The following is a 23,070-nucleotide window of genomic DNA, read 5'->3' on the forward strand; positions in this document are numbered from 1 at the left end:
CATGCACTTACTGGGGTTAGGTTAATTGGTGACTCTAAATTGCCCATAGGTGTGGATGCGAACGGATGTCTGTCTCTCTGTGTCGGCCCTACGACAGGCTGGCAACCTGTACAGAGTGTACCCTGCCTCTCGCCCTATTTCAGCTGGGATTGGTAACCATCTCAAAGATTTATCTTCATGTTCGGCTGTTTTCAGCACTGCTGGTATATGTTTAGACTTTGTGACGGCCCACAGCGGATGGACTCAAATGCAGGACCCCAGGTTAACGTTCCAAACACAGTTTTATTTGCAGTCCAAAACTATTAGAAACAGTTCAAATGTACAGAGGTCCTCAGGTCAATCCAATTCACAAGGCAGGCAAAAACATCTCAAGATCCATCTCTCCAATGGGATCTCTTGCTCCAAAGTCTCTTAAGCACAGTCTCTCTGATTTCAGTGAGCAGAGCAACAATCTAGCGAAGACTGAAGATTCACCAATACCTTAAATAGTCTTCAGGAAAATCACCGGATTGACAACAGGTGAGCTCATTACCTCCGTGACCACAGAGAGGCAGGGAAAGTATCTGACCTGCCCCTGAAACAAAGGGTTAGGTACTCCTTCACACCACACCCACTGACAGACAGGAAAGGTAGAGAGACCAACAAGGGAACATGGAGATCTGCACAGGGAGACAAGGGCACCATGGCAGTGTCTCTCTCTCTCTCTCACACACACACACACACACACACACACACACACACACACACACACACACACACACACACACACACACACACACACACACACACACAGTGATAACAGTGCCTCAAGGATTTCTGCCCCTGCAACTGCAGCATGCAGCCTGTGGGGGGCAGTACTCCATCACCTCTGCCTATCACTAACAAAGAAGAAAAGGCGGAAGTGACCTGGAGTTTCCGGGGCGCGCGGTGGTCGGATCGTTTGTCTTCTGTTTTTGTTGTTGTGATTTTAGTTTTTCTGGAGATCAAACATGTACGACCAGGACGAAGGTGAGCTGCAGACCTGTAACAATGTTATTATTTCCCAGGCTGGATAGCTTTATTTGTACCTGGGTGCTTCAGCTTATTAACACGACACCACAGAGATGCTAACCGGTGCTAATGCTAAACACTTTAAATATTTCTGAGTGACTTCCACACCTGTCACACACCTCCAAACATCTGTCACGCAGGTAGGCGTCAGCTTCATCCACCTCACGAGCCTGTGAGCGCGGTGTCCTGAAACTCTCCAGCTCTCGCTGAGCGTTTAGAGCCAAACTGGGATTTTATGAAACAGCAGAACTGACCTGAGCTGTCCTTTTCTCAGCACACGGCGAGCGTCTCCTTTCTGTTACAGCTGCAGCAAACAAAAATCAAACTGCAGCTGTTAATGAAACTGTGTTAGTGTATTAGATGAATGTTACTAATATGCTGGAGAACAGAGCGTTACATTTACCCACGTGTCACAATAACGGGACCTTCATGAACGCAGGGACGGCTCTGATCTGAAGGTAGCTCATGCTCATCGCGCAGGTCAGCTTCCACCGATGCAGGTCTCCTCTGGATGAATCCTGAGCTCCGCCCGAGTCTCAGGCCTCAGGACCTCACACAGTCCTAGCAGCTTCTATCAGCAGAGTTCTCCTGAGATCAGTAGGCCTTCGTCCACACTCCATCAGCTTTTTCATTGTGTCTGCTGGGTTTGGTGCTGCACCTGGCAGTTTGCTGGTTATTACTGAAGTGAACTGGCTGTGCCAACTGCTCAGTAAATCTGCCCCACAGCCAGTAAAATGAAATAAATCCTATTTTCTCTGTTCCTACTGCAGAGATGATCCAGTGGAACTCCTTCTGTTTGTTTAGGATTTCTACGACCAAAGTTAAATTCCCTCCATCCATCATTGGTCCCAGCTGACCCAGAGTAAACACAACAACAGACATTACTGATGCAAACTTGGTGATACAGAACTTCAGTCTCAATTTGATCAGTTAATATTGATCATAATGTGGATTTAGATGCTCCAGTGTCATCTCTGCTAAAGGAGGTAACAAAGGAAGCTTTGAATCTCCTTCCTTTAGAGTTTGGAGACTTTAAACAGCTCTGATTACGGCCACTGCGCACATACTTCCAGGTCATTTCTTAACCTTAAACACAACTGAATACTCTACTCATGCTTCTCTGAGGACCCACAGTCAGCATGTTACCTGCAGCAGGTGGTAGGAGGCCACACCCCTAAAAGAATACATTTTAAGTGCATGCTGCATTTGTCTGCAGTCAGACAGGAAGTGATATCATTATACTTTAGTCACACAAACGGGAAGTTTAGTTGACAGACCAGGGGAGTTGCTGCTGATTGGTCAGTTTGTGTTGCTGTGACTTTTTAATTCATCGAGATGACTTGTTACAAACAGAGGGAGTAATGTGAACCTCCAAACTGTCGGTTATTGTCTTTATTCATCCCTGACTGATTGTGTGTATTGATCAGTGCTGTCTCTCTATCAGATAATCAGTATGATGAAGACGATGATGAGATCACTCCTGACCTGTGGCAGGAGGCGTGCTGGATTGTCATCAGGTAAACTCACACATGTCCATATCAGGGATCTAGCCAGAAAAAATTCACAGCCCAGTGGTATCAGGAGGACGGGTGACGAACCGGTGAAATTCTCAGCCTGGCGCAGCACCACGCGATGAAGAACCCTGCATGCGGAGCTGTATCGGTCATCTGTTATTACAGGGAGAAATACACATGCACTCAGTGAAGTAAAAACCTGTACAGTCAGTGATCAGAAAATCATTGATTGTATTGATCGTCATCTGAAACTGAAGTAATTATTCATCATCGGGTCTGTAGTCGGCCCTTTTGAGCTCACCTACAGGTAGAGATGGTTCAAGGCCCAGGATTGAAGTAGTACCAGAACCAGACTGATCAGTACTGAAGTATTGATCAGTGCCTGGGCAATTGGACCTGCAGCTTTAATTCATTCTGAATTCTGGGGTCAGGCGTTCTCTGATTGTGTTAACAGTCTGAGCTCTGATTGGCTGACAGGATATTACTGAGTCTAAAAAGGTAACGTGAGTATGACCTCTGCCCTTTTTTCCTGTGAGCTTCTGATGATCAGAGATCAATCATTTGTGAAGATTACCTGGTCATACCTGTGGCGAGTACCTACAGCTGAAAACTGTTGTCACAGAGCACACCTAGACAGGTCAGTGTCCATGACAGGGTCAACACAGGCGCTAAGCTCTTATTTTGTCATGTCTCTCTCAGCTCTTATTTTGACGAGAAGGGGCTGGTGCGGCAGCAGCTGGATTCCTTCGATGAGTTCATCCAGATGTCTGTTCAGAGAATCGTGGAGGATGCTCCACCCATCGACCTGCAGGCTGAAGCTCAGCACACCTCAGGAGAGGTTGAGGAGCCGGTGAGTATGACCACCTGGGACTTGGGGGAGCCTGGCTCTGTGACATTACTGTGACATCACTGTGTTTTCGGTGTAGCCACGATACCTGCTGAAGTTTGAGCAGATCTACCTGTCTAAGCCCACCCACTGGGAGAGAGATGGAGCACCATCTCCCATGATGCCCAACGAGGCACGCCTAAGGAATCTGACGTAAGTTGCACCTCTCATCAGTCTTTACTGTTATCTCCTGTTTCACCAGTTCTCACATCCTCTCCCATCTCACCTGCCCGTCAGGTACTCTGCACCGCTGTATGTTGACATTACGAAGACGATCATTAAGGAGGGCGAGGACCAGCTGCAAACACAACACCAGAAGACCTTCATTGGGAAAATTCCCATCATGCTTCGCTCTACATACTGCCTGCTGAGCGGCCTGACAGACCGAGACCTGTGCGAGCTCAACGAGTGTCCACTGGACCCCGGAGGTTATTTCATCATCAATGGCTCAGAGAAGGTACGCCATCATGTGACGAGCTGCCCCATCACACTGATGAGGTCACTGTTAACATTGCTGTGGTAATTTATTGATCAGAACCAATCAAAATCTTTTAAATTAGATAATTGGACTATCAATTTTATTGATGACTTAATGACTCATATTGATCCATCAGCTGGTGTGTTAGAGTTCTATTGAAAGGAGACCGCACAATAACTTTTGAGCTCCGCCCACATGCTGTGACCTGTGGTGGCGAGCCTCTAAACCAGCAGTCTCAAACTCCTGGCCCCGCCCCCTACCTCCGGTCTGTGATTCGATGTCAAAAATATATATATATACAATTTGGCCCTTTAAGTTACTTTTTTGACATTTCGCTTTTCCCTCCAATTAAGAGGAGTTAGCAAAATGTCAGGGATTGACTCTCTTGGTGGCGCTGTCACTGGTGTTGGCTCTCACTGCGGTATTGTATCACTTCCTGTTCCTGTTTCGGAGCACAGTGTTTTGCTGTCTGTTAGCTGTTATATCTGTATAACTCGATTTATCTGGATAATAACATATTTTAGTGTAATCTTCACCTACTTTAAATAGCATACTCTTTGCTGAATCACCTGTATTCACATTACTCACTTTATTTGTTTTTAGAAATTCGCTAGCTTAGCTCAGCTAGTAGCTTAGCCCTTAGCCGACTCACTACCAGCATGGCTTCTTCTCCTGTCTCTCCTGCACTTTCCTGCTCTGGGTGTCACATGTTTAGTTACTCCTCGGCCTCCTTTAGCAGTAACGGTACTTGTAATAAATGTAGTCTGTTTGTAGCTCTGGAGGCCAGGCTTTCTGAACTGGAGACTCGGCTCCGCACCCTGGAAAATCCTACATCTAGCCAGGCCCCTGTAGCGGGTGCGGACCATGGTAGCTTAGCCGCCGTTAGCTCCCCCCCAGCAGATCCCGAGCAGCAGGGAAAACAGGCCGGCTGGGTGACGGTGAGGAGGAAGCGTAGTCCTAAGCAGAAGCCCCGGGTACACCACCAACCTGTTCACGTCTCTAACCGTTTTTCTCCACTCGGCGACACACCCGCCGAGGAACAAACTCTGGTTATTGGTGACTCTGTTTTGAGAAACGTGAAGCTAGAGACACCGGCGACCATAGTCAAATGTCTTCCAGGGGCCAGAGCAGGCGACATTCATGGAAATTTGAAACTGCTGGCTAAGGCTAATCGTAGATTTGGTAAGATCGTTATTCACGTCGGCAGTAATGACACCCGGTTACGCCAATCGGAGGTCACTAAAATTAATATTGACTCGGTGTGTAACTTTGCAAAAACGATGTCGGACTCTGTAGTTTTCTCTGGGCCCCTCCCCAATCAGACCAGGAGCGACATGTTTAGCCGCATGTTCTCCTTGAATCGCTGGCTGTCTGAGTGGTGTCCAAAAAACGACGTGGGCTTCATAGATAACTGGCAAAGTTTCTGGGGAAAACCTGGTCTTGTTAGGAGAGACGGCATCCATCCCACTTTGGATGGAGCAGCTCTCATTTCTAGAAATCTGGCCAAATTTATTAACCCTCCTAAAAACTGACTACCCAGGGTTGAGACCAGGAAGCAGAGTTGCAGTCTTACACGCCTCTCTGCAGCTTCTCTCCTCCTGCCATCCCCCCAAAACCCCATCCCCATAGAGTCGGTGCCTGCTCCCAGACCACCAAAAACCAAAGCTAAAATCAGCAAAAAGCTATTTAAGCATAAAAATTCAAAAACAATAAATAATACAGCTTCATCAACTGCACCAAAGAATAAAACAATTAAATGTGGATTGTTAAACATTAGGTCTCTCTCTTCCAAGTCCCTATTAGTAAATGATTTAATAATTGATCAATGTATTGATTTATTCTGCCTTACAGAAACCTGGTTACAGCAGGATGAATATGTTAGTTTAAATGAATCAACACCCCCGAGTCACAGTAACTGTCAGAATGCTCGAAGCACAGGTCGAGGAGGAGGATTAGCTGCAATCTTCAATTCCAGCTTATTAATTAATCAAAGACCCAGACAAAGTTTTCATTCTTTTGAAAGCCTGACTCTTAGTCTTGTCCATCCTAATTGGGAAAATCAAAAAGCTGTTTTATTTGTTATTATCTATCGTCCACCTGGTCCTTACTCAGAGTTTCTGTCTGATTTCTCAGACTTTTTATCTGATTTAGTGCTCAGTTCAGATAAAATAATTATAGTGGGTGATTTTAACATCCATGTAGATGCTGAGAATGACAGCCTCAACACTGCATTTAATCTATTGTTAGATTCAATTGGCTTCTCTCAAAATGTAAAGGAGCCCACCCACCACTTTAATCATACTCTGGATCTTGTCCTGACATATGGCATAGAAACTGAAGACTTAACAGTATTCCCTGAAAGCCCCCTCCTGTCTGATCATTTCTTAGTAACATTTACATTTACTTTAATGGATTACACAGCAGTGGGGAATAAGTTTTATTACAGTAGAAGTCTTTCTGAAAGTGCTGTAACTAAGTTTAAGGATCTAATTCCTTCATTGTTATGCTCTTCAGTGCCATGTGCCAACACAGTGCAGAGCAGCTACCTAAACTCTGCTCCCAGTGAGGTCGATTATCTCGTCAATAGTTTTACATCCTCACTGCGTATAACTTTGGATACTGTGGCTCCTCTGAAAAGGAAAGCTTCAAATCAGAAGTGCCTGACTCTGTGGTATAATTCACAAACACACAGCTTAAAGCAGATAACCCAAAAGCTGGAGAGGGAATGGCGTCTCACTAAATTAGAAGATGCTCATTTAGCCTGGAAAAAGAGTTTGTTGCTCTATAAAAAAGCCCTCCGTAAAGCTAGGACATCTTACTATTCATCATTAATTGAAGAAAATAAGAACAACCCCAGGTTTGTTTTCAGAACTGTAGCCAGGCTGACAAAGAGTCAGAGCTCTGTAGAGCCGAGTATTCCTTTCACGTTAACTAGTAGTGACTTCATGGATTTCTTTACAAATAAAATTTTAGACATTCGAGAAAAAATTATTCATAACCATCTCAAAGATTATTCTTCATGTTCGGCTGCTTTCAGCACTGCTGGTATTTGTTTAGACTCTTTTGCTCCAGTTGATCTTTCAGAGTTACCGTATTTTTCGGACTATAAGCCGCTACTTTTTTCCCACGTTTTGAACCATGCGGCTTATAGCCCGGTGCGGCGTTTCTGTGGATTTTTCTTTAACCACCAGGGGGCTCTTTAGCAGGATATGAATCATGGGACGTCAAAGTTGGAAATCAAAGAAGAAAGCGCCAACAAGTGCTAGCAGCAGGCACAAAAGAGATTTTTTTCCAAACTCCCTCATCATGGAAACCACAAAAAGAACTTCCTATGATGCCGCTTTTAAGTTGAGGGCTATCGACCTGGCACTACAGGAGGGAAATAGAGCCGCTGCACGTAAGCTCGGCGTGAACGAATCAATGGTGAATTGACTTGTTATAACTCAAATTTGGGGTTGTCTGTCCCCCTCTGCTGAGTGCCGAGTAATTGTGGAAAACCGAGAGCGGCGGAGATACCAGCGGCTTATAGCCCGGTGCGGCTTATATATGTACGTTTCCAGTTTTTTCCAAAAAATTTGTAGGTGCGGCTTATAGTATGGTGCGCTCTATAGTCCGGAAAATACGGTAACTTCAATAGTTACTTCCTCCAAACCAGCAACATGTTTATTAGATCCCATTCCTACTAGACTGTTCAAAGAAGTCTTTCCAATTATTGATGCTTCAATCTTAAAAATGATCAATCAGTCTTTATTAGTTGGCTATGTACCACAGACCTTCAAGGTGGCTGTAATTAAACCTTTGCTTAAAAAGCCATCACTTGACCCAGCTGTCTTAGCTAATTATAGGCCAATCTCCAACCTTCCTTTTCTCTCAAAGATTCTTGAAAGAGTAGTTGTAAAACAGCTAACTGATCATCTGCAGAGGAACGGTTTATCTGAAGAGTTTCAGTCAGGTTTCAGAATTCATCACAGTACAGAAACAGCATTAGTGAAGGTTACAAATGATCTTCTTAGAGCCTCTGACAGTGGACTCATCTCTGTTCTTGTCCTGTTGGACCTCAGTGCAGCTTTGATACTGTTGACCATAACATTTTATTACAGAGATTAGAGCTTGCTATAGGTATTAAAGGTACTGCACTGCAGTGGTTTGAGTCATATTTATCTCATAGACTCCAATTTGTTCATGTAAATGGGGAGTCTTCTTCACACACTAAGGTTAATTATGGAGTTCCACAGGGTTCTGTGCTAGGACCAATTTTATTTACATTATACATGCTTCCCTTAGGCAGTATTATTAGAAAGCACTGCATCAATTTTCATTGTTATGCAGATGATACTCAGCTTTACCTATCAATGAAGCCAGATGACACACATCAATTAGTTAAACTGCAGGAATGTCTTAAAGATATTAAGGCCTGGATGACCTCTAATTTCCTGCTTCTAAATTCAGATCAAACTGAAATTCTTGTTCTCGGCCCCACAAATCTTAGAAACATGGTGTCTAACCAGATACTTACTCTGGATGGCATTACTTTGGCCTCCAGTAACACTGTGAGAAATCTTGGAGTCATTTTTGACCAGGATATGTCCTTCAATGCACATATTAAACAAATATGTAGGACCGCTTTTTTGCATTTGCGCAATATTTCTAAAATTAGAAACATCCTTTCTCAGAGTGATGCTGAAAAGCTAATTCATGCATTTATTACTTCTAGGCTGGATTATTGTAATTCATTATTATCAGGCTGTCCTAAAAGCTCCCTGAAAAGCCTTCAGCTGATCCAAAATGCTGCAGCTAGAGTACTGACAGGGACTAGAAAGAGAGAGCATATTTCTCCCATATTGGCTTCTCTTCATTGGCTCCCTGTTAAATCTAGAATAGAATTTAAAATTCTTCTCCTCACCTACAAGGTCTTGAATAATCAGGCACCATCTTATCTCAAAGACCTCATAGTACCATATCACCCCAACAGAGCACTTCACTCTCAGACTGCTGGCTTACTTGTGGTTCCTAGGATACTTAAGAGTAGAATGGGAGGCAGAGCCTTCAGCTTTCAGGTGCCTCTTCTGTGGAACCAGCTTCCAGCTTGGATTCGGGAGACAGACACCCTCTCTATTTTTAAGATTAGGCTTAAAACTTTCCTTTATGATAAAGCTTATAGTTAGGGTTGGATCAGGTGACCCTGAACCATCCCTTAGTTATGCTGCTATAGGCCTAGTCTGCTGGGGGGTTCACATAATGCACTGTTTCTCATTCACCTTATTTACTTTGTTTATACTCCACTCTGCATTTAATCATTAATTGATATTAATCTCTGGCTCTCTTCCACAGCATGTCTTTCTCTCCCCTCAGCAGATGACCCCCCCTCCCTGAGCCTGGTTCTGCTGGAGGTTTCTTCCTGTTAAAAGGGAGTTTTTCCTTTCCACTGTCGCCAAGTGCTGCTCATAGGGGGTCGTTTTGACTGTTGGGTTTTCTCTGTATTATTGTAGGGTCTTTACCCACAATACAAAGCGCCTTGAGGCGACAGTTTGTTGTGATTTGGCGCTATATAAATAAAATTGAATTGAATTGAATTGGTCATTGGTCCTCAGCCAGGTTCAGTGTGAACGAGGGTATGTGAACAGGTGTGTCACTGTTTCCAGGTGCTGATCGCTCAGGAAAAGATGGCTACCAACACAGTCTACGTGTTCGCCAAGAAAGACTCGAAGTACGCCTACACTGCCGAGTGCCGGTCCTGCTTGGAGAACTCGTCCCGCCCTACCAGCACTATCTGGGTCAGCATGATGGCCCGAGGAGGACAGGTAAGTCACCTGGAAGCAGGAAGTGGAGCGAGTAACCAAGAAGGGCTGTGATTGTTGAGGCATGAGTGAACTGCAGCTCTTTATGTTAAACTCAGAGATGATTAGACACTTTAAAAAAAAGAAAAAAATCTGGTGCCCTTGCGAGTTAAATTTTGTTAAATAGAGCAATTCAAGACAAATCTGATGCTTTTTGAATTTTTAAAATCAGTCAAGGCAAAAACCAATCAACATGGCTCAATCTGATTAAATTAAATAACAGTAGAAATTTGGGAAGAGGCTCTGGTTATGGCAGAATCCACTTCAGAAGTGTCTAAATAAAACATTGTCAAACCTGCACCGTGTTTCATAAAATTTCCAGTCATAAGAGCTTTAGAACGTGATATTTGGTGAGTGTAAAAATGAGCTGATGATGCACTTCAAACAGTCACAGGGCTGAAATCTAAACGCATGAATGATCGGCCCAGAGCGTGGACAGCCAACTCCTCAGTGTTGTATATTTTGATGAAATCCAGCTCAAAATGATTTTTGGACTTTTGCTGTTTGTGACACATTTTGGTGAAATATGTTATCACAAAACGTTGACACAGAATAACTCCGGAGTCTGACTTCCTCAAAATTTTGTTTCTGCACCACCAAAAAATGTACAACAAGATCAGTTTGGTCACAAAATTTCTGAACAGTCCGGTGACGTGTAGAGTGTCGCCTAAGCGTGCGATTCTGCCAGAGTCCATCAAACGCTGATCCTTGCACCTTTTTGTACTTTTGGATTCTAAAATTTACATCAAAATGAATTTCAAGAGGTAATTATTTATTTGATACTCCCAGTTAGGAACAGTTATTGTTGAAAATTGATTGACTGTTTAGATCAGCTGATTGCTGACGTGATGCTGGTGTGGGGTGAATGGGCTTTGTATGCACAAGTGGCCTTCCTACCTTACATCACTTCCTGTGTGAAAGTTACTACAAACACAACGCTGTCTGCTCATTGATCCAGAGCACTGATTATTGATTATGGTTCATCTCTCAGGGAGTGAAGAAGAGCGCCATAGGTCAGAGGATTGTCTCCACGCTGCCGTACATCCGACAGGAAGTTCCCATCATCATCGTGTTCCGGGCGCTGGGCTTCGTGTCGGACAGAGACATCCTGGAACACATCATCTACGACTTCGATGACCCTGAGATGATGGAGATGGTCAGTCTGTGACTTATTGATCATTTATTGGCTGTCTCAGCCTGCAGGTATTAAGTATTAACCCCGCCCACTACAGGTGAAGCCATCTCTGGATGAGGCGTTTGTGATCCAGGAGCAGAATGTGGCGCTGAACTTCATTGGCTCACGAGGAGCAAAACCAGGTGTGACGAAGGAGCGGCGAATCAAATACGCAAAGGAAGTCCTGCAAAAGGAGATGCTGCCGCATGTCGGCGTCAGCGACTTCTGCGAGACCAAGAAGGCGTACTTTTTAGGGTGAGTCACACCTGAAACTGATATACCTAGACTCACCTGAATCACACACCTGACAAACCGATGCGTGTCACTGTGTGCGTTTTCAGGTACATGGTTCACAGGTTGCTGCTAGCCGCTCTCGGCAGACGGGAACTGGATGACAGAGATCACTACGGCAACAAGAGGCTGGACCTTGCTGGACCGTTACTGGCCTTTCTGTTCCGAGGGTGAGGCCGAACTCAATGTTTTCACCTTTGACCTTTGACCGCACACAGTTTCCTTTCTGCTTTACAGTAAACACTTTTCGATGTGAGGCTTTTATTATGAAGCAGCTTCCTGTTTGAATATACAGTGGCTTGCAAAAGTATTCATACCCCTTGAACTTTTCCATATTTTGTCACATTACAACCACAAACATAAATATATTTCACTGGAATTTAATGTGAAAGACCAACACAAAGGGGTTTGTGTGTCCCAGTGATCCCAGGAGCTATGTTGTCTGGGGGCTTGTCCCCCTGGTAGGGTCTCCCATGGCAAACTGGTCCTGGGTGAGGGTCCAGACAAAGAGCGGTTCAGAAGACCCTTATGAGTGAAAAAACAAGGGAACAGTTTACCCTGCCCGGGATAGGGTTACCGGGGCCCCACCCTGGAGCCAGGCCTGGGGAGGGAGCTCGAGGGAGAGCGTCTGGTGGCCAGGCATTAGCCCGTGGTGCTTGGCCGGGCGCAGCCCGAAGAGGTTACATGGGCCCGCCCTCCTGCAGGCCCACCACCCGCAGGAGGTGTCGTAGGGGTCGGGTGCAGTGTGTGTCGGGCGGTGGCCGAGGGCGGAGGCCCTGGCGGACCGATCCCCGGCTATCGAAACTGGCTATTGGGACATGGAATGTCACCTCTCTGGTGGGGAAGGAGCCTGAGCTAGTGCGTGAGGTTGAGAGATACCAGCTAGATATAGTTGAGCTCACCTCAATGCATGGCCTGGGCTCTGGAACCAGTCTCCTGGAGAAGGGCTGGACTCTGTTCCAGTCTGGAGTTGCCCTCGGTGAGAGGCGGCGAGCTGGGGTGGGTATTCTTGTATCCCCCCGGCTTGCTGCCTGTACGTCGGAGTTTTCACCGGTGGACGAGAGGGTAGTTTCCCTGCGCCTTCGGGCTGGGGAACGGGTCCTGACTGTTGTTTGCGCTTATGCGCCGAATGACAGTTCAGGGTACCCACCGTTTTTGGAGTTGCTGGGTGGGGTGCTGGAGAGTGCTCCATCTGGTGACTCCATAGTCTTGCTGGGAGACTTCAACGCTCACGTGGGCAATGACAGTGAGACTTGGAGGGGCGTGATTGGGAGGAACGGCCTGCCCGATCTGAACCCGAATGGTGTTTTGTTATTGGACTTCTGTGCAAACCACAGTTTGTCCATAACAAACACCGTGTTCGAACACAAGGATGTCCATAAGTGCACATGGCACCGGGACACCCTAGGTCGCAGGTCGATGATCGATTTTGTAATCGTATCATCAGATCTGCGGCCGTATGTTCTGGACACTCGGGTGAAGAGAGGAGCTGAGCTGTCAACTGATCACCACCTGGTGGTGAGTTGGATCAGGTGGCGGGGGAAGATGCTGGACAGGCCTGGCACACCTAAACGTATTGTGACGGTGCGCTGGGAACGCCTGGCAGAAGCCCCAGTCCGGGAGATCTTCAACTCCCACCTCCGGCAGAACTTCGACAGCATTCCGAGGGAGGCTGAGGACATTGAGTCCGAATGGACCATGTTCCGCACCTCCATTGTTGAGGCTGCTGCTCAGAGCTGTGGCTGCAAGGTGGTTGGTGCCTGTCGTGGTGGTAACCCCCGAACCAGATGGTGGTCACCGGAGGTGAAGGGAGCCATCAAGCTGAAGAAAGAGTCTTATCGGGCTTGGTTAGCCTGTGGGACTCCGGAGGCAGCTGACAGGTATCGACAGGCCAAGCAGAATGCAGCTCGGGTAGTGGCCAAAGCAAAAACTCGAGTGTGGGAGGAGTTCGGTGAGGCTATGGAAAAAGACTTTCGGACGGCATCGAAGCGATTCTGGCAAACCGTCAGGCGACTCAGGAGGGGAAAGCAGTGCTTCACTCACACTGTTTATAGTGCGGGGGGGGTGCTGCTGACTTCAACTGAGGCTATAGTCGGACGGTGGAAGGAATACTTCGAGGACCTTCTGAATCCCACTGACACGCCTTCTGTAGTGGAAGCAGAGTCTGGGGATGAGGGGGATGACTTGACCATCACTGGGGGTGAGGTCACTGAGGTAGTTAAACAACTCCTTGGTGGCAGAGCCCCTGGGGTGGACGAGATTCGCCCTGAGTTCCTGAAGGCTCTGGATGTTGTAGGACTGTCTTGGTTGACACGCCTCTGCAACATCGCGTGGAGATCTGGGGCAGTGCCATTGGATTGGCAGACCGGGGTGGTGGTCCCCATCTTTAAGAAGGGAGACCGGAGGGTGTGCTCCAACTTTCGGGGTATCACACTACTCAGCCTCCCCGGTAAGGTCTATGCCAGGGTGCTGGAAAGGAGGGTGCGTCCGTTAGTCGAACCTCGGATTCAGGAGGAACATTGCGGTTTTCGTCCTGGTCGTGGAACGCTGGACCAGCTCTTTATTCTCTCAAGGATATTCGAGTGTGCGTGGGAGTTTGCCCAACCAGTCTACATGTGCTTTGTGGACTTGGAGAAGGCATTCGACCGTGTTCCTCGGGGTGTCCTTTGGGAGGTTCTGCGGGAGTATGGGGTGTCTGGCCCATTGTTGCGGGCCATTCAGTCCTTGTACAACCACAGTGAGAGCTTGGTCCGTATAGCCGGTAATAAGTCGGATTTGTTTCCTGTGGGTGTTGGACTCCGTCAGGGCTGCCCTTTGTCACCGATTCTGTTCATAATTTTTATGGACAGAATTTCTAGGCGTAGCCAGGTGGCGGAAGGCTTCTTCCTTGGTGGCCTCAGAGTCTCATCTCTGCTTTTTGCAGATGATGCGGTTCTGTTGGCTTCATCAGGGGGGGGCCTCCAGCTCGCAGTGGAACGGTTCGCAGCCGAGTGTGAAGCGGCTGGCATGAGAATCAGCACCTCTAAGTCTGAGGCCATGGTCCTCAGCCGGAAAAGGGTGGAGTGCCATCTCCGGCTCAGGAACGAGTTCTTGCCTCAAGTGGAGGAGTTTAAGTATCTCGGGGTCTTGTTCACGAGTGATGGGAGAAGGGAACGGGAGATCGACAGGCGGATCGGGGCTGCTTCTGCAGTGATGCGGACGCTGCACCGGTCCGTCGTGGTGAAGAGGGAGCTTAGCGTAAAAGCGAAGCTCTCGATTTACCGGTCGATCTACGTTCCTACCCTCACCTATGGTCACGAGCTTTGGGTAGTGACCGAAAGAATAAGATCGCGAATACAAGCGGCAGAAATGAGTTTCCTTCGAAGGGTGGCTGGCCTTTCCCTTAGAGATAAGGTGAGGAGTGCGGCCATCCGGGAGGGGCTCAGAGTAGAGCCGCTGCTCCTCCACATCGAAAGGAGCCAGTTGAGGTGGCTCGGGCATCTGATTAGGATGCCTCCTGGCCGCCTCCTGGGTGAGGTGTTCCGGGCATGTCCCACCGGGAAGAGGCCCCGTGGTAGACCCAGGACACGCTGGAGAGATTATGTATCTCGGCTGGCCTGGGAACGCCTTGGGGTCCCTCCGGATGAGCTGGAGGAGGTGGCTGGGGAGAGGGAAGCCTGGGCTTCTCTGCTTAGGCTTCTGCCCCCGCGACCCGGCCCCGGATAAGCGGAAGAAAATGGATGGATGGATGGATGGATGGACCAACACAAAGTGGTATACAAAAGTTCAAGGGGTATGAATACTTTTGCAAGCCACTGTGTGTGTGTGTGTGTGTGTGTGTGTGTGTGTGTAATATAATATAATGTGTACAAACACATATTTCATTAATAAACGTGGCTGAATCCAAACCTATTTCCATAACATCAGTAATGTAAAAGGAACACGTAACGACTGCAAAGATAACCATTTCCTGTTTGTGGATTTTAATCAGGAAGCAGAAATGTTCTCAGTGATCTGATTGGATGAGTTGTTTTCTTCTTCTTCACCAGCATGTTTAAAAACCTGCTGAAGGAAATCAGGATTTACGCTCAGAAATTCATTGACCGTGGAAAAGACTTCAATCTGGAGCTCGCCATTAAGACCCGCATCATCTCCGACGGGCTCAAGTATTCACTCGCCACCGGCAACTGGGGTGACGTCAAGAAGGCTCACCAGGCCCGAGCTGGCGTGTCACAGGTAACCTTACCACCTGAGTCTGTGACACATGTAGCTCTGTCTGTCCTGTTTGTGACCACTTGATTGTTTTTGTACTTGCAGGTGTTGAACAGGCTCACCTTTGCGTCCACCCTGTCTCACCTGCGCCGCGTCAACTCTCCAATCGGCCGAGACGGAAAACTGGCAAAACCCCGACAGCTGCACAACACGCTGTGGGGGATGGTGTGTCCGGCCGAGACGCCCGAGGTGAGACACGTGGACAGTTTCAAGATCAGTGCGCCTGTAACACGCAGAACATGTTGATTATGGTCTTGATTGTCTGCAGGGCCACGCTGTGGGGCTGGTGAAGAACTTGGCCCTTATGGCATACATCTCTGTGGGCTCGCAGCCGTCGCCCATCCTGGAGTTTCTGGAGGAGTGGAGCATGGAGAACCTGGAGGAGATCTCACCTGCAGCCATTGCTGAGTGTGTAACAGTTCACGGTCTGATCAGATTACTGATTACCCTGCAGGTGTGACACGTGTGTCCTGCTTTGATGTTTTAGTGCCACTAAAATCTTTGTGAACGGCTGCTGGGTGGGAATCCACAAAGATCCAGAACAGCTGATGAACACGCTGAGAAAACTCCGCAGACAGATGGACATCATCGTCTCTGAGGTAACCGCCGCCACCACCCGGACACATCCGCACAGGAACAGAAATCAGTACCTGGGTATTCATACAGTACATAATGATAGAAGAATATGTAAATAAATCTACTTGCTACTTATGAGATATCACAAACACTTTGATTAAAGCTCACAGTGACTCACAGTGATCAATAATTTTGTTTCCTGTGAGGTAAAAACCTGATTCTGTTAATAAAGCATGATTGATTGATATATATACTTTTTTTTTTTTTTATTGGTGCATTGTTTGCACCAATCACTAAACTTCATTGATTTTTATTACACATCAAAAGCAGACAGGAAGTTAACATAAACCTTCAAAATTCAACTTATTTAAGGGACTCAGTTATCAGAGTTTAAGGTAGATCATTGCTCAGACTGTTTACCTGATCAAACATTTGTAAGATGATATTTAAGTAAAATCCTCATTAGGACCACCAGGCAGTTGATCAGTAGATCGGTGCACCCTCTCCTGATCGTTTCAGGTGTCGATGATCAGAGACATTCGAGAGCGTGAGATCAGAATTTATACAGACGCCGGACGAATCTGTCGACCGCTGCTGATCGTTGAGAAGCAGAAACTGCTGCTGAAGAGACGCCACATTGACCAGCTGAAGGAGCGCGAGTACAACAACTACAGGTGAGACACAGCACATGGACAGAATACAGGTGAGGCGGTGTTAGAGGTTGCTGCTGATTCTTCATGTGTCGTTGACGTAAACATTTGTTGGCGCTCAGCTGGCAGGACTTGGTGGCCAGTGGCGTGGTGGAGTACATTGACACACTGGAGGAGGAGACTGTCATGCTCGCTATGACCCCAGATGACCTCCAGGAGAAGGGTGTGGCATATTGTTCCACCTACACCCACTGTGAAATCCACCCTTCTATGATCCTTGGAGTGTGTGCATCCATCATCCCGTTCCCCGACCACAACCAGGTAGACACAGCAAAGTAAACAAACAACAAATAAACCAATGGGAAGCTCCTCCCTGAACATGCAGGTTTCTTTCAGTCTCCCAGGAACACCTATCAGTCCGCCATGGGGAAACAGGCCATGGGCGTTTACATCACCAACTTCCATGTTCGAATGGACACGCTTGCTCATGTGTTGTACTACCCTCAGAAACCGCTCGTCACCACCCGGTCCATGGAGTACCTGCGCTTCAGAGAGCTCCCTGCAGGTAACGCTCACCTGTACACTGAGAGACTCACCTGTACATTGAGACACTTAACTATAACGATAGTCACACCTTTCAGGTATCAATTCGATTGTGGCAATTGCATCATACACGGGTTACAACCAGGAGGACTCTGTGATCATGAACAGGTCAGCAGTGGATCGAGGCTTCTTCAGGTGAGTTACTGGCTGCGGGATCTGTGCGCACCTGAGCGTGTTTCAGGGGTGTTAATGGTGTGTTTCACCTGGCAGGTCCGTGTTCTATCGGTCATACAAAGAGCAGGAGTCTAAGAAAGGTTTTGATCAGGAGGAGATCTTTGAGAAGCCGACACGTGAAACCTGTCAAGGTGAGAACTCGTTACACACCTGTCTGGTTTGCAGAAAGCCATCTGTCAGGCATCTCGTGAGGCGGGGGTTAATCTTGCATCATATTTAAAATCACTGTCAGGGATGCGACATGCCATCTACGACAAGCTAGACGACGACGGGCTCATTGCACCTGGCGTGCGTGTTTCCGGCGAGGATGTGATCATTGGGAAGACCGTGACGCTTCCGGAGAATGACGATGAACTGGACAGCACGAACCGCCGTTACACAAAGAGAGACTGCAGCACATTCCTGAGAACCAGTGAGACCGGCATTGTGGACCAGGTCATGGTGACCCTGAACCAGGAGGGCTACAAGTTCTGCAAAATCAGGGTGAGTGCACACCTGACATACCTGTGAGGTTAGCTGACTGTGACACACCCTGACAGCTTCCTGTTTCCTGCAGGTGCGCTCTGTCCGAATTCCTCAGATTGGAGACAAATTCGCCAGCCGTCATGGACAGAAGGGAACCTGTGGGATCCAGTACAGACAGGAGGTAATCCTGCCAGGTGAACCAATCCCCGTACATGGGAGGGGTTCAGAGGAGCAGCGAAGCTCAATTAAGTACCTTTATTAACATAAATAGGAAGTAAAACAGCAGAGAACTAGGATTTTATTTTGAAGGAGCTCATTCATGTTATTGATTTGTTTTACTTTGAAGGACATGCCATTCACCTGCGAGGGAATCACTCCTGACATCATCATTAACCCTCACGCCATCCCGTCCAGAATGACAGTCGGCCATTTGATTGAGTGTCTGCAGGGAAAGGTAATCAATGATCAGTACATTAACACTGAGTCTACCAGAGAGGTGACCCGATGACATTATTTTAAAAAATCAAAGATGCATATAAATATTATTTAATATTTTCATTTCCATGCAACAAACAAACAGAAAGTAACCAAATGCAGAGCAGAAAGCTCTGAATTTCCAGCTGAAACATCCAAAAACTGTAAAATCCTGCTGTGTAATTTTGATCACAGATAACGTGATTGCAGCTTCTACCTGTGACAGGACTGTTCTTTCTCACAATGAACTGATGTCATTCATGAGGGATATGTTTGACAGATTATAGGCCAAAAAGTCATTTACACCAGTTTAAATACAGCAAATCTCTTTTTTTCTTTGGGCACAACACCGTTAAAAAGGTAAGAGACAGATGCTGGTGTCGCTGTCACACTGAAGCTCAGTCAGCTCCAGCTGCAGTTGAGGTGGAGCATCATCTGGGTCAAACAGCTACATGTCCTTTTCAATAGCGGCAAATCCTAAAAACGGCCGTTGAACCCACCAGCGAGGGATGCACTAACTGCTGCATACCGCTTCGTTGGCACACCTGCACTGCCAACCATGACCTCCTGCAGAGCTGGGAGCGTGTGGCGCAGGGCTCCCTTTGTGACGAGTGTCTCTGGAAAAGTTGCAGCTTTGTTTGCAGCGAGGTCTGCGGGGTGGGGGGACACCCCCTCAGTGCCAAAGTGAAGTCACAGGAAAAAGTCGCTAAATTCTCACTAGTCACTTTTTGGGGGGGGGGGGTCGCTAAGTTGGTAACACTGTGTGTCACATAAACATATATATGTAGACGCCTCTTTGACTGGGTGATGTTATGTGTCCACCATATTGGAGGAGGCAAAGCTGCACTGTGAACTAATACAAGTGAATGGACTGATCTTCATAAAGCGCCTTTCTTAAAGCGTTATTTAAGTTAATGTGTTCATTCACATATTTAAATATGCGCTAATGTACACTGTTAGGCACAAAAAAATAATTTTGTTTTCAAAATGTTAGAATGGCCAAATACGATCAAAAACAATTTGTCTTACCTGTGAAAGGTGATCCCATGTGATCCCGTTTTGACTGTAAAATGGTTCAAACAACTCCACACAGCACCAGAGTGCAACATCTCTGTCATGTTACGTTGGCCGCTTTTGCCTCCTCCAATATGGCGGCGACGTTGACGTACGAGTCAGCGCTCAATGCGGCGTCTAGGTATATATGTCTATGGTGTGTCACATATGATGCCCACTCAAGGCCTGCAGCATCACACAGCATGGGCTGTGATTGGTTAATCATTCAGTATTCTTTTTGAGGTTTTGAAGCAGTTGGCAGACATCTGTTACCCGACACTGCCTCCATGAGTTGAACAGAGGAATTGCATGCTGAGTTGTATTCATTGCTGGCGAGCCAGAAATAACACATGTATGAACAAGACAGGCGGGCCATATAAAATCCAAGCTCGGGCCGGGTTTTGCCCGCGGGCCGTAGTTTGGACACCCCTGCTGTAAAGTTTCCTGTGGGTGTTGGACTCCGTCAGGGCTGCCCTTTGTCACTGATTTCTAGGTGTAGCCAGGTGGCGGAAGGCTTCTTCCTTGGTGGCCTCAGAGTCTCATCTCTGCTCTTTGCAGATGATGCGGTTCTGCTGGCTTCATCAGGGGGGGGCCTCCAGCTCGCAGTGGAATGATTCGCAGCTGAGTGTGAAGTGGCTGGCATGAGAATCAGCACCTCTAATTCTGAGGCCATGGTCCTCAGCCAGAAAAGAATGGAGTGCCCACTCCAGCTCACAGATGAGTTCCTGCCCCAGGTGGAGGAGTTTAAGTACCTCGGGGTCTTGTTCACAAGTGACGGGAGAGGGGAGCGGGAGATCGACAGACAGATCGGGGCTGCATCTGTATCACTCCAGACGCTGCACCGGTCTGTCGTGGTGACGAGGGAGCTGAGTGTAAAAGTGAAGCTGTTGATCTATGTTCCTACCCTCACCCACAGTCACGAGCTTTGAGATAAGGTGAGGAGTGCGGCCATTCAGGAGGGGCTCAGAGTAGAGCCGCTGCTCCTCCACATCAAAAGGAGCCGGTTGAGGTGGCTCGGGCGTCTGACTAGGATGCCTCCTGGGCGCCTCTTGGGTGAGGTGTTCTGGGCATGTCCTACTGGAAGGAGGCCCCGGGACACGCTGGAGAGATTATATCTCTCAGCTGGCCTGGGAACGCCTTGGTGTCCCTCCGGATGAGCTGGAGGAGGTGGCTGGTTAGAGGGAAGCCTGGGTTTCTCTGTCTCTACTGCTAATAAAGCCGCTGTGGCCAAAAAAAAAAAAAAAAAACTTGTTACTGTGTGAATCTGTGTGCTAACACGCTCAGCTAGCAGCTGAAGCCTCCGTATGAAGAATCAGTGGGTCAGGTGTTAACTTTTTTTACTGTGAAACCTCACCTGAGTAGCAGGTGTGGAATTTTGAACCTCACACTGCTCATGTAGATGAGCAGGAAGACTGAAAACTCTCTGCAGCTCAGACGAGTTAAAGTCACAACTGTGACTCATGACCTCAGAGTAGTTAGAAATTATTGACCTTATTGAATTATTGACCATCAAGGGTTAAATAAAAAATGAATGAAATGGACAATGTGATTATTAATGACATGCTAACAACTGTGTTTAAATAAAGTTTCTGTATGTTAATAAAAAAAGGATGTAATACCTGCTAACTTTACCTGCAGAGCCTGGACCTCCTTGTTGTTGTGTGAACAAAGGTAAATGTGCCCTGGCCTTTGACTTGCAGGCTGACAGGTAAATCGGTATCATTTCAGGTTTCTGCCAACAAAGGTGAGATCGGCGATGCCACGCCATTTAATGACGCCGTCAACGTGCAGAAGGTGTCGAACCTGCTGTCTGAGTATGGATACCACCTGAGAGGAAATGAGGTCAGAGCAAGGTGACACTGACGGTTAGCAGTGTCTGAGAGCTTAAAGAATATTGATACTGATTTTTGATTTGCGATCAGGTTCTGTATAACGGTTTCACTGGGAGGAAGCTGACGTCTCAGATCTTCATCGGCCCGACGTATTACCAGCGTCTGAAGCACATGGTAGACGATAAGATTCACTCGAGGGCCCGCGGCCCCGTCCAGATCCTCAACCGGCAGCCTATGGAGGGACGCTCGCGGTGAGTGATGCACCTGTCTTTACCTGCATGCTGTCTCCTCCCAGAATTTGCGTGTCTGTGCTGGATAAAGATTATTGTAACCATCTGTCCTCAGTGATGGCGGTTTGCGGTTTGGCGAGATGGAGCGCGACTGTCAGATCGCTCATGGAGCGGCTCAGTTCCTGAGGGAGCGACTGTTCGAGGCATCTGATCCGTATCAGGTGCACGTTTGTAACCTGTGCGGACTGATGGCCATCGCCAACACGCGGACGCACACGTACGAGTGTCGAGGCTGCCGCAACAAGACCCAGGTAAACAGGATAAATAACACAGGAAACAGGATTTAATCTGATCCAGGTAACTTCAGGGTGAACCCTGGGTTTCTGGAACAGGTTGTGTTCTAGATTCAGATCAGCAGGTATGAAGTCACTGCCAATCAATCTGCAGAAAACTAGTGGGAAACCATTATTGTGCAACTCCACAGGAACAACTGTTTGGGTGCAGTGCAGCAGTGCCTGCCACTTTATTTAAGTACCAAACGTGGTGCCACCCAGGTGCTCTATTCCCACATCCACATGCTGGTACCTCATTGGTGGATTGTCTGCTTATATATTTTCTACTGTGTGGTTGTAAGAAGTTGTGTGATGTCCCCGATGAAGTCACAGCTGCAACACGTCAGTTGAGTAATAAAGTTCTTCATAACAAAAGTGTTGCTGGAGCTTTAACCTTGACCCTTTGCCTAACTGTCCACTGATCGCTGACAGAGTACCACAGAGTCAGAGTAGTTTAGGCTTACTCTCGGGGTTAACAAACTCAGTTTAATTAAACCTGCTTCCTGGAACAGGAACAGCTGATGCCTTTGCTTTATTTGTTGTTTACCTCCTTTGTTTTTCCTCATTCACATTTGTCAGATCTCGCTGGTCCGGATGCCGTATGCCTGCAAGCTTCTATTCCAGGAGTTGATGTCAATGAGCATTGCTCCTCGTATGATGACGTCATAAAGCAGCTCAACCAATCGGATGCAGAACATGTTGTGACATCACGAGGAAGTGAAAGTAGTTTAGTTGTTGTTTTTTAGTTTCCTGTCATGGTTTTGTAAAAGTCAATAAATCGGTTTCTGATCATCTTGTGATCTCTGTTTGTTCTTCATGTGACCAACCTGACAGGTCACATGATCTGAAAGTACAACAGGTGAGCCTGTGGGGACGCACAAGGATGAGCTGCAGCCAATCTTGAGCTCGAGGGTCGGGATCCTCAAATCCAGGCCTCGAGTGTCCTGCAGCTTTTAGATGTGTCCCTGATCCAACACACCTGAATCAAATGGCTGAATTACCTCCTCAGTATGCAGTCAGGTTCTCCAGAGTCCTGTTAATGACTTCTATATGTGACTCAGGTGTGTTGAAGCAGAGACACACTGCAGGACACCGGCCCTCGAGGCCTGGATTTGAGGATCCCTGTCGTAGGATATTGACCAATGACTGAGTCAGCTGATCAACAAAAACTCAGATAATCAGATAATCACGCTCACGTTA

The 23,070-nt window shown here is 47.3% G+C and overlaps 1 protein-coding gene across 1 annotated transcript; it reads left to right on the plus strand.

Moving 5' to 3' along the window:
• The first annotated feature begins 989 nt into the window (after positions 1-989).
• On the plus strand, positions 990-22,662 carry polr2b (RNA polymerase II subunit B). The gene is made up of 25 exons (XM_030739551.1): positions 990-1,008; positions 2,495-2,567; positions 3,264-3,414; positions 3,491-3,603; positions 3,688-3,907; positions 9,571-9,729; positions 10,757-10,921; positions 10,998-11,194; positions 11,281-11,400; positions 15,259-15,445; positions 15,527-15,670; positions 15,750-15,889; positions 15,969-16,080; positions 16,577-16,731; positions 16,830-17,028; positions 17,104-17,272; positions 17,349-17,445; positions 17,521-17,615; positions 17,717-17,967; positions 18,041-18,130; positions 18,296-18,403; positions 21,205-21,318; positions 21,399-21,559; positions 21,654-21,849; positions 22,450-22,662. Exons 1-25 carry the CDS (start codon positions 990-992, stop codon positions 22,537-22,539), a joined length of 3,525 nt encoding a protein of 1,174 aa, XP_030595411.1. The 3' UTR covers positions 22,540-22,662.
• The last annotated feature ends 408 nt before the right edge of the window (positions 22,663-23,070 follow it).

This window comes from Archocentrus centrarchus, chromosome 10, assembly GCF_007364275.1.
Source record: "Archocentrus centrarchus isolate MPI-CPG fArcCen1 chromosome 10, fArcCen1, whole genome shotgun sequence".
NCBI classification, from domain to species: Eukaryota; Metazoa; Chordata; class Actinopteri; order Cichliformes; family Cichlidae; genus Archocentrus; species Archocentrus centrarchus.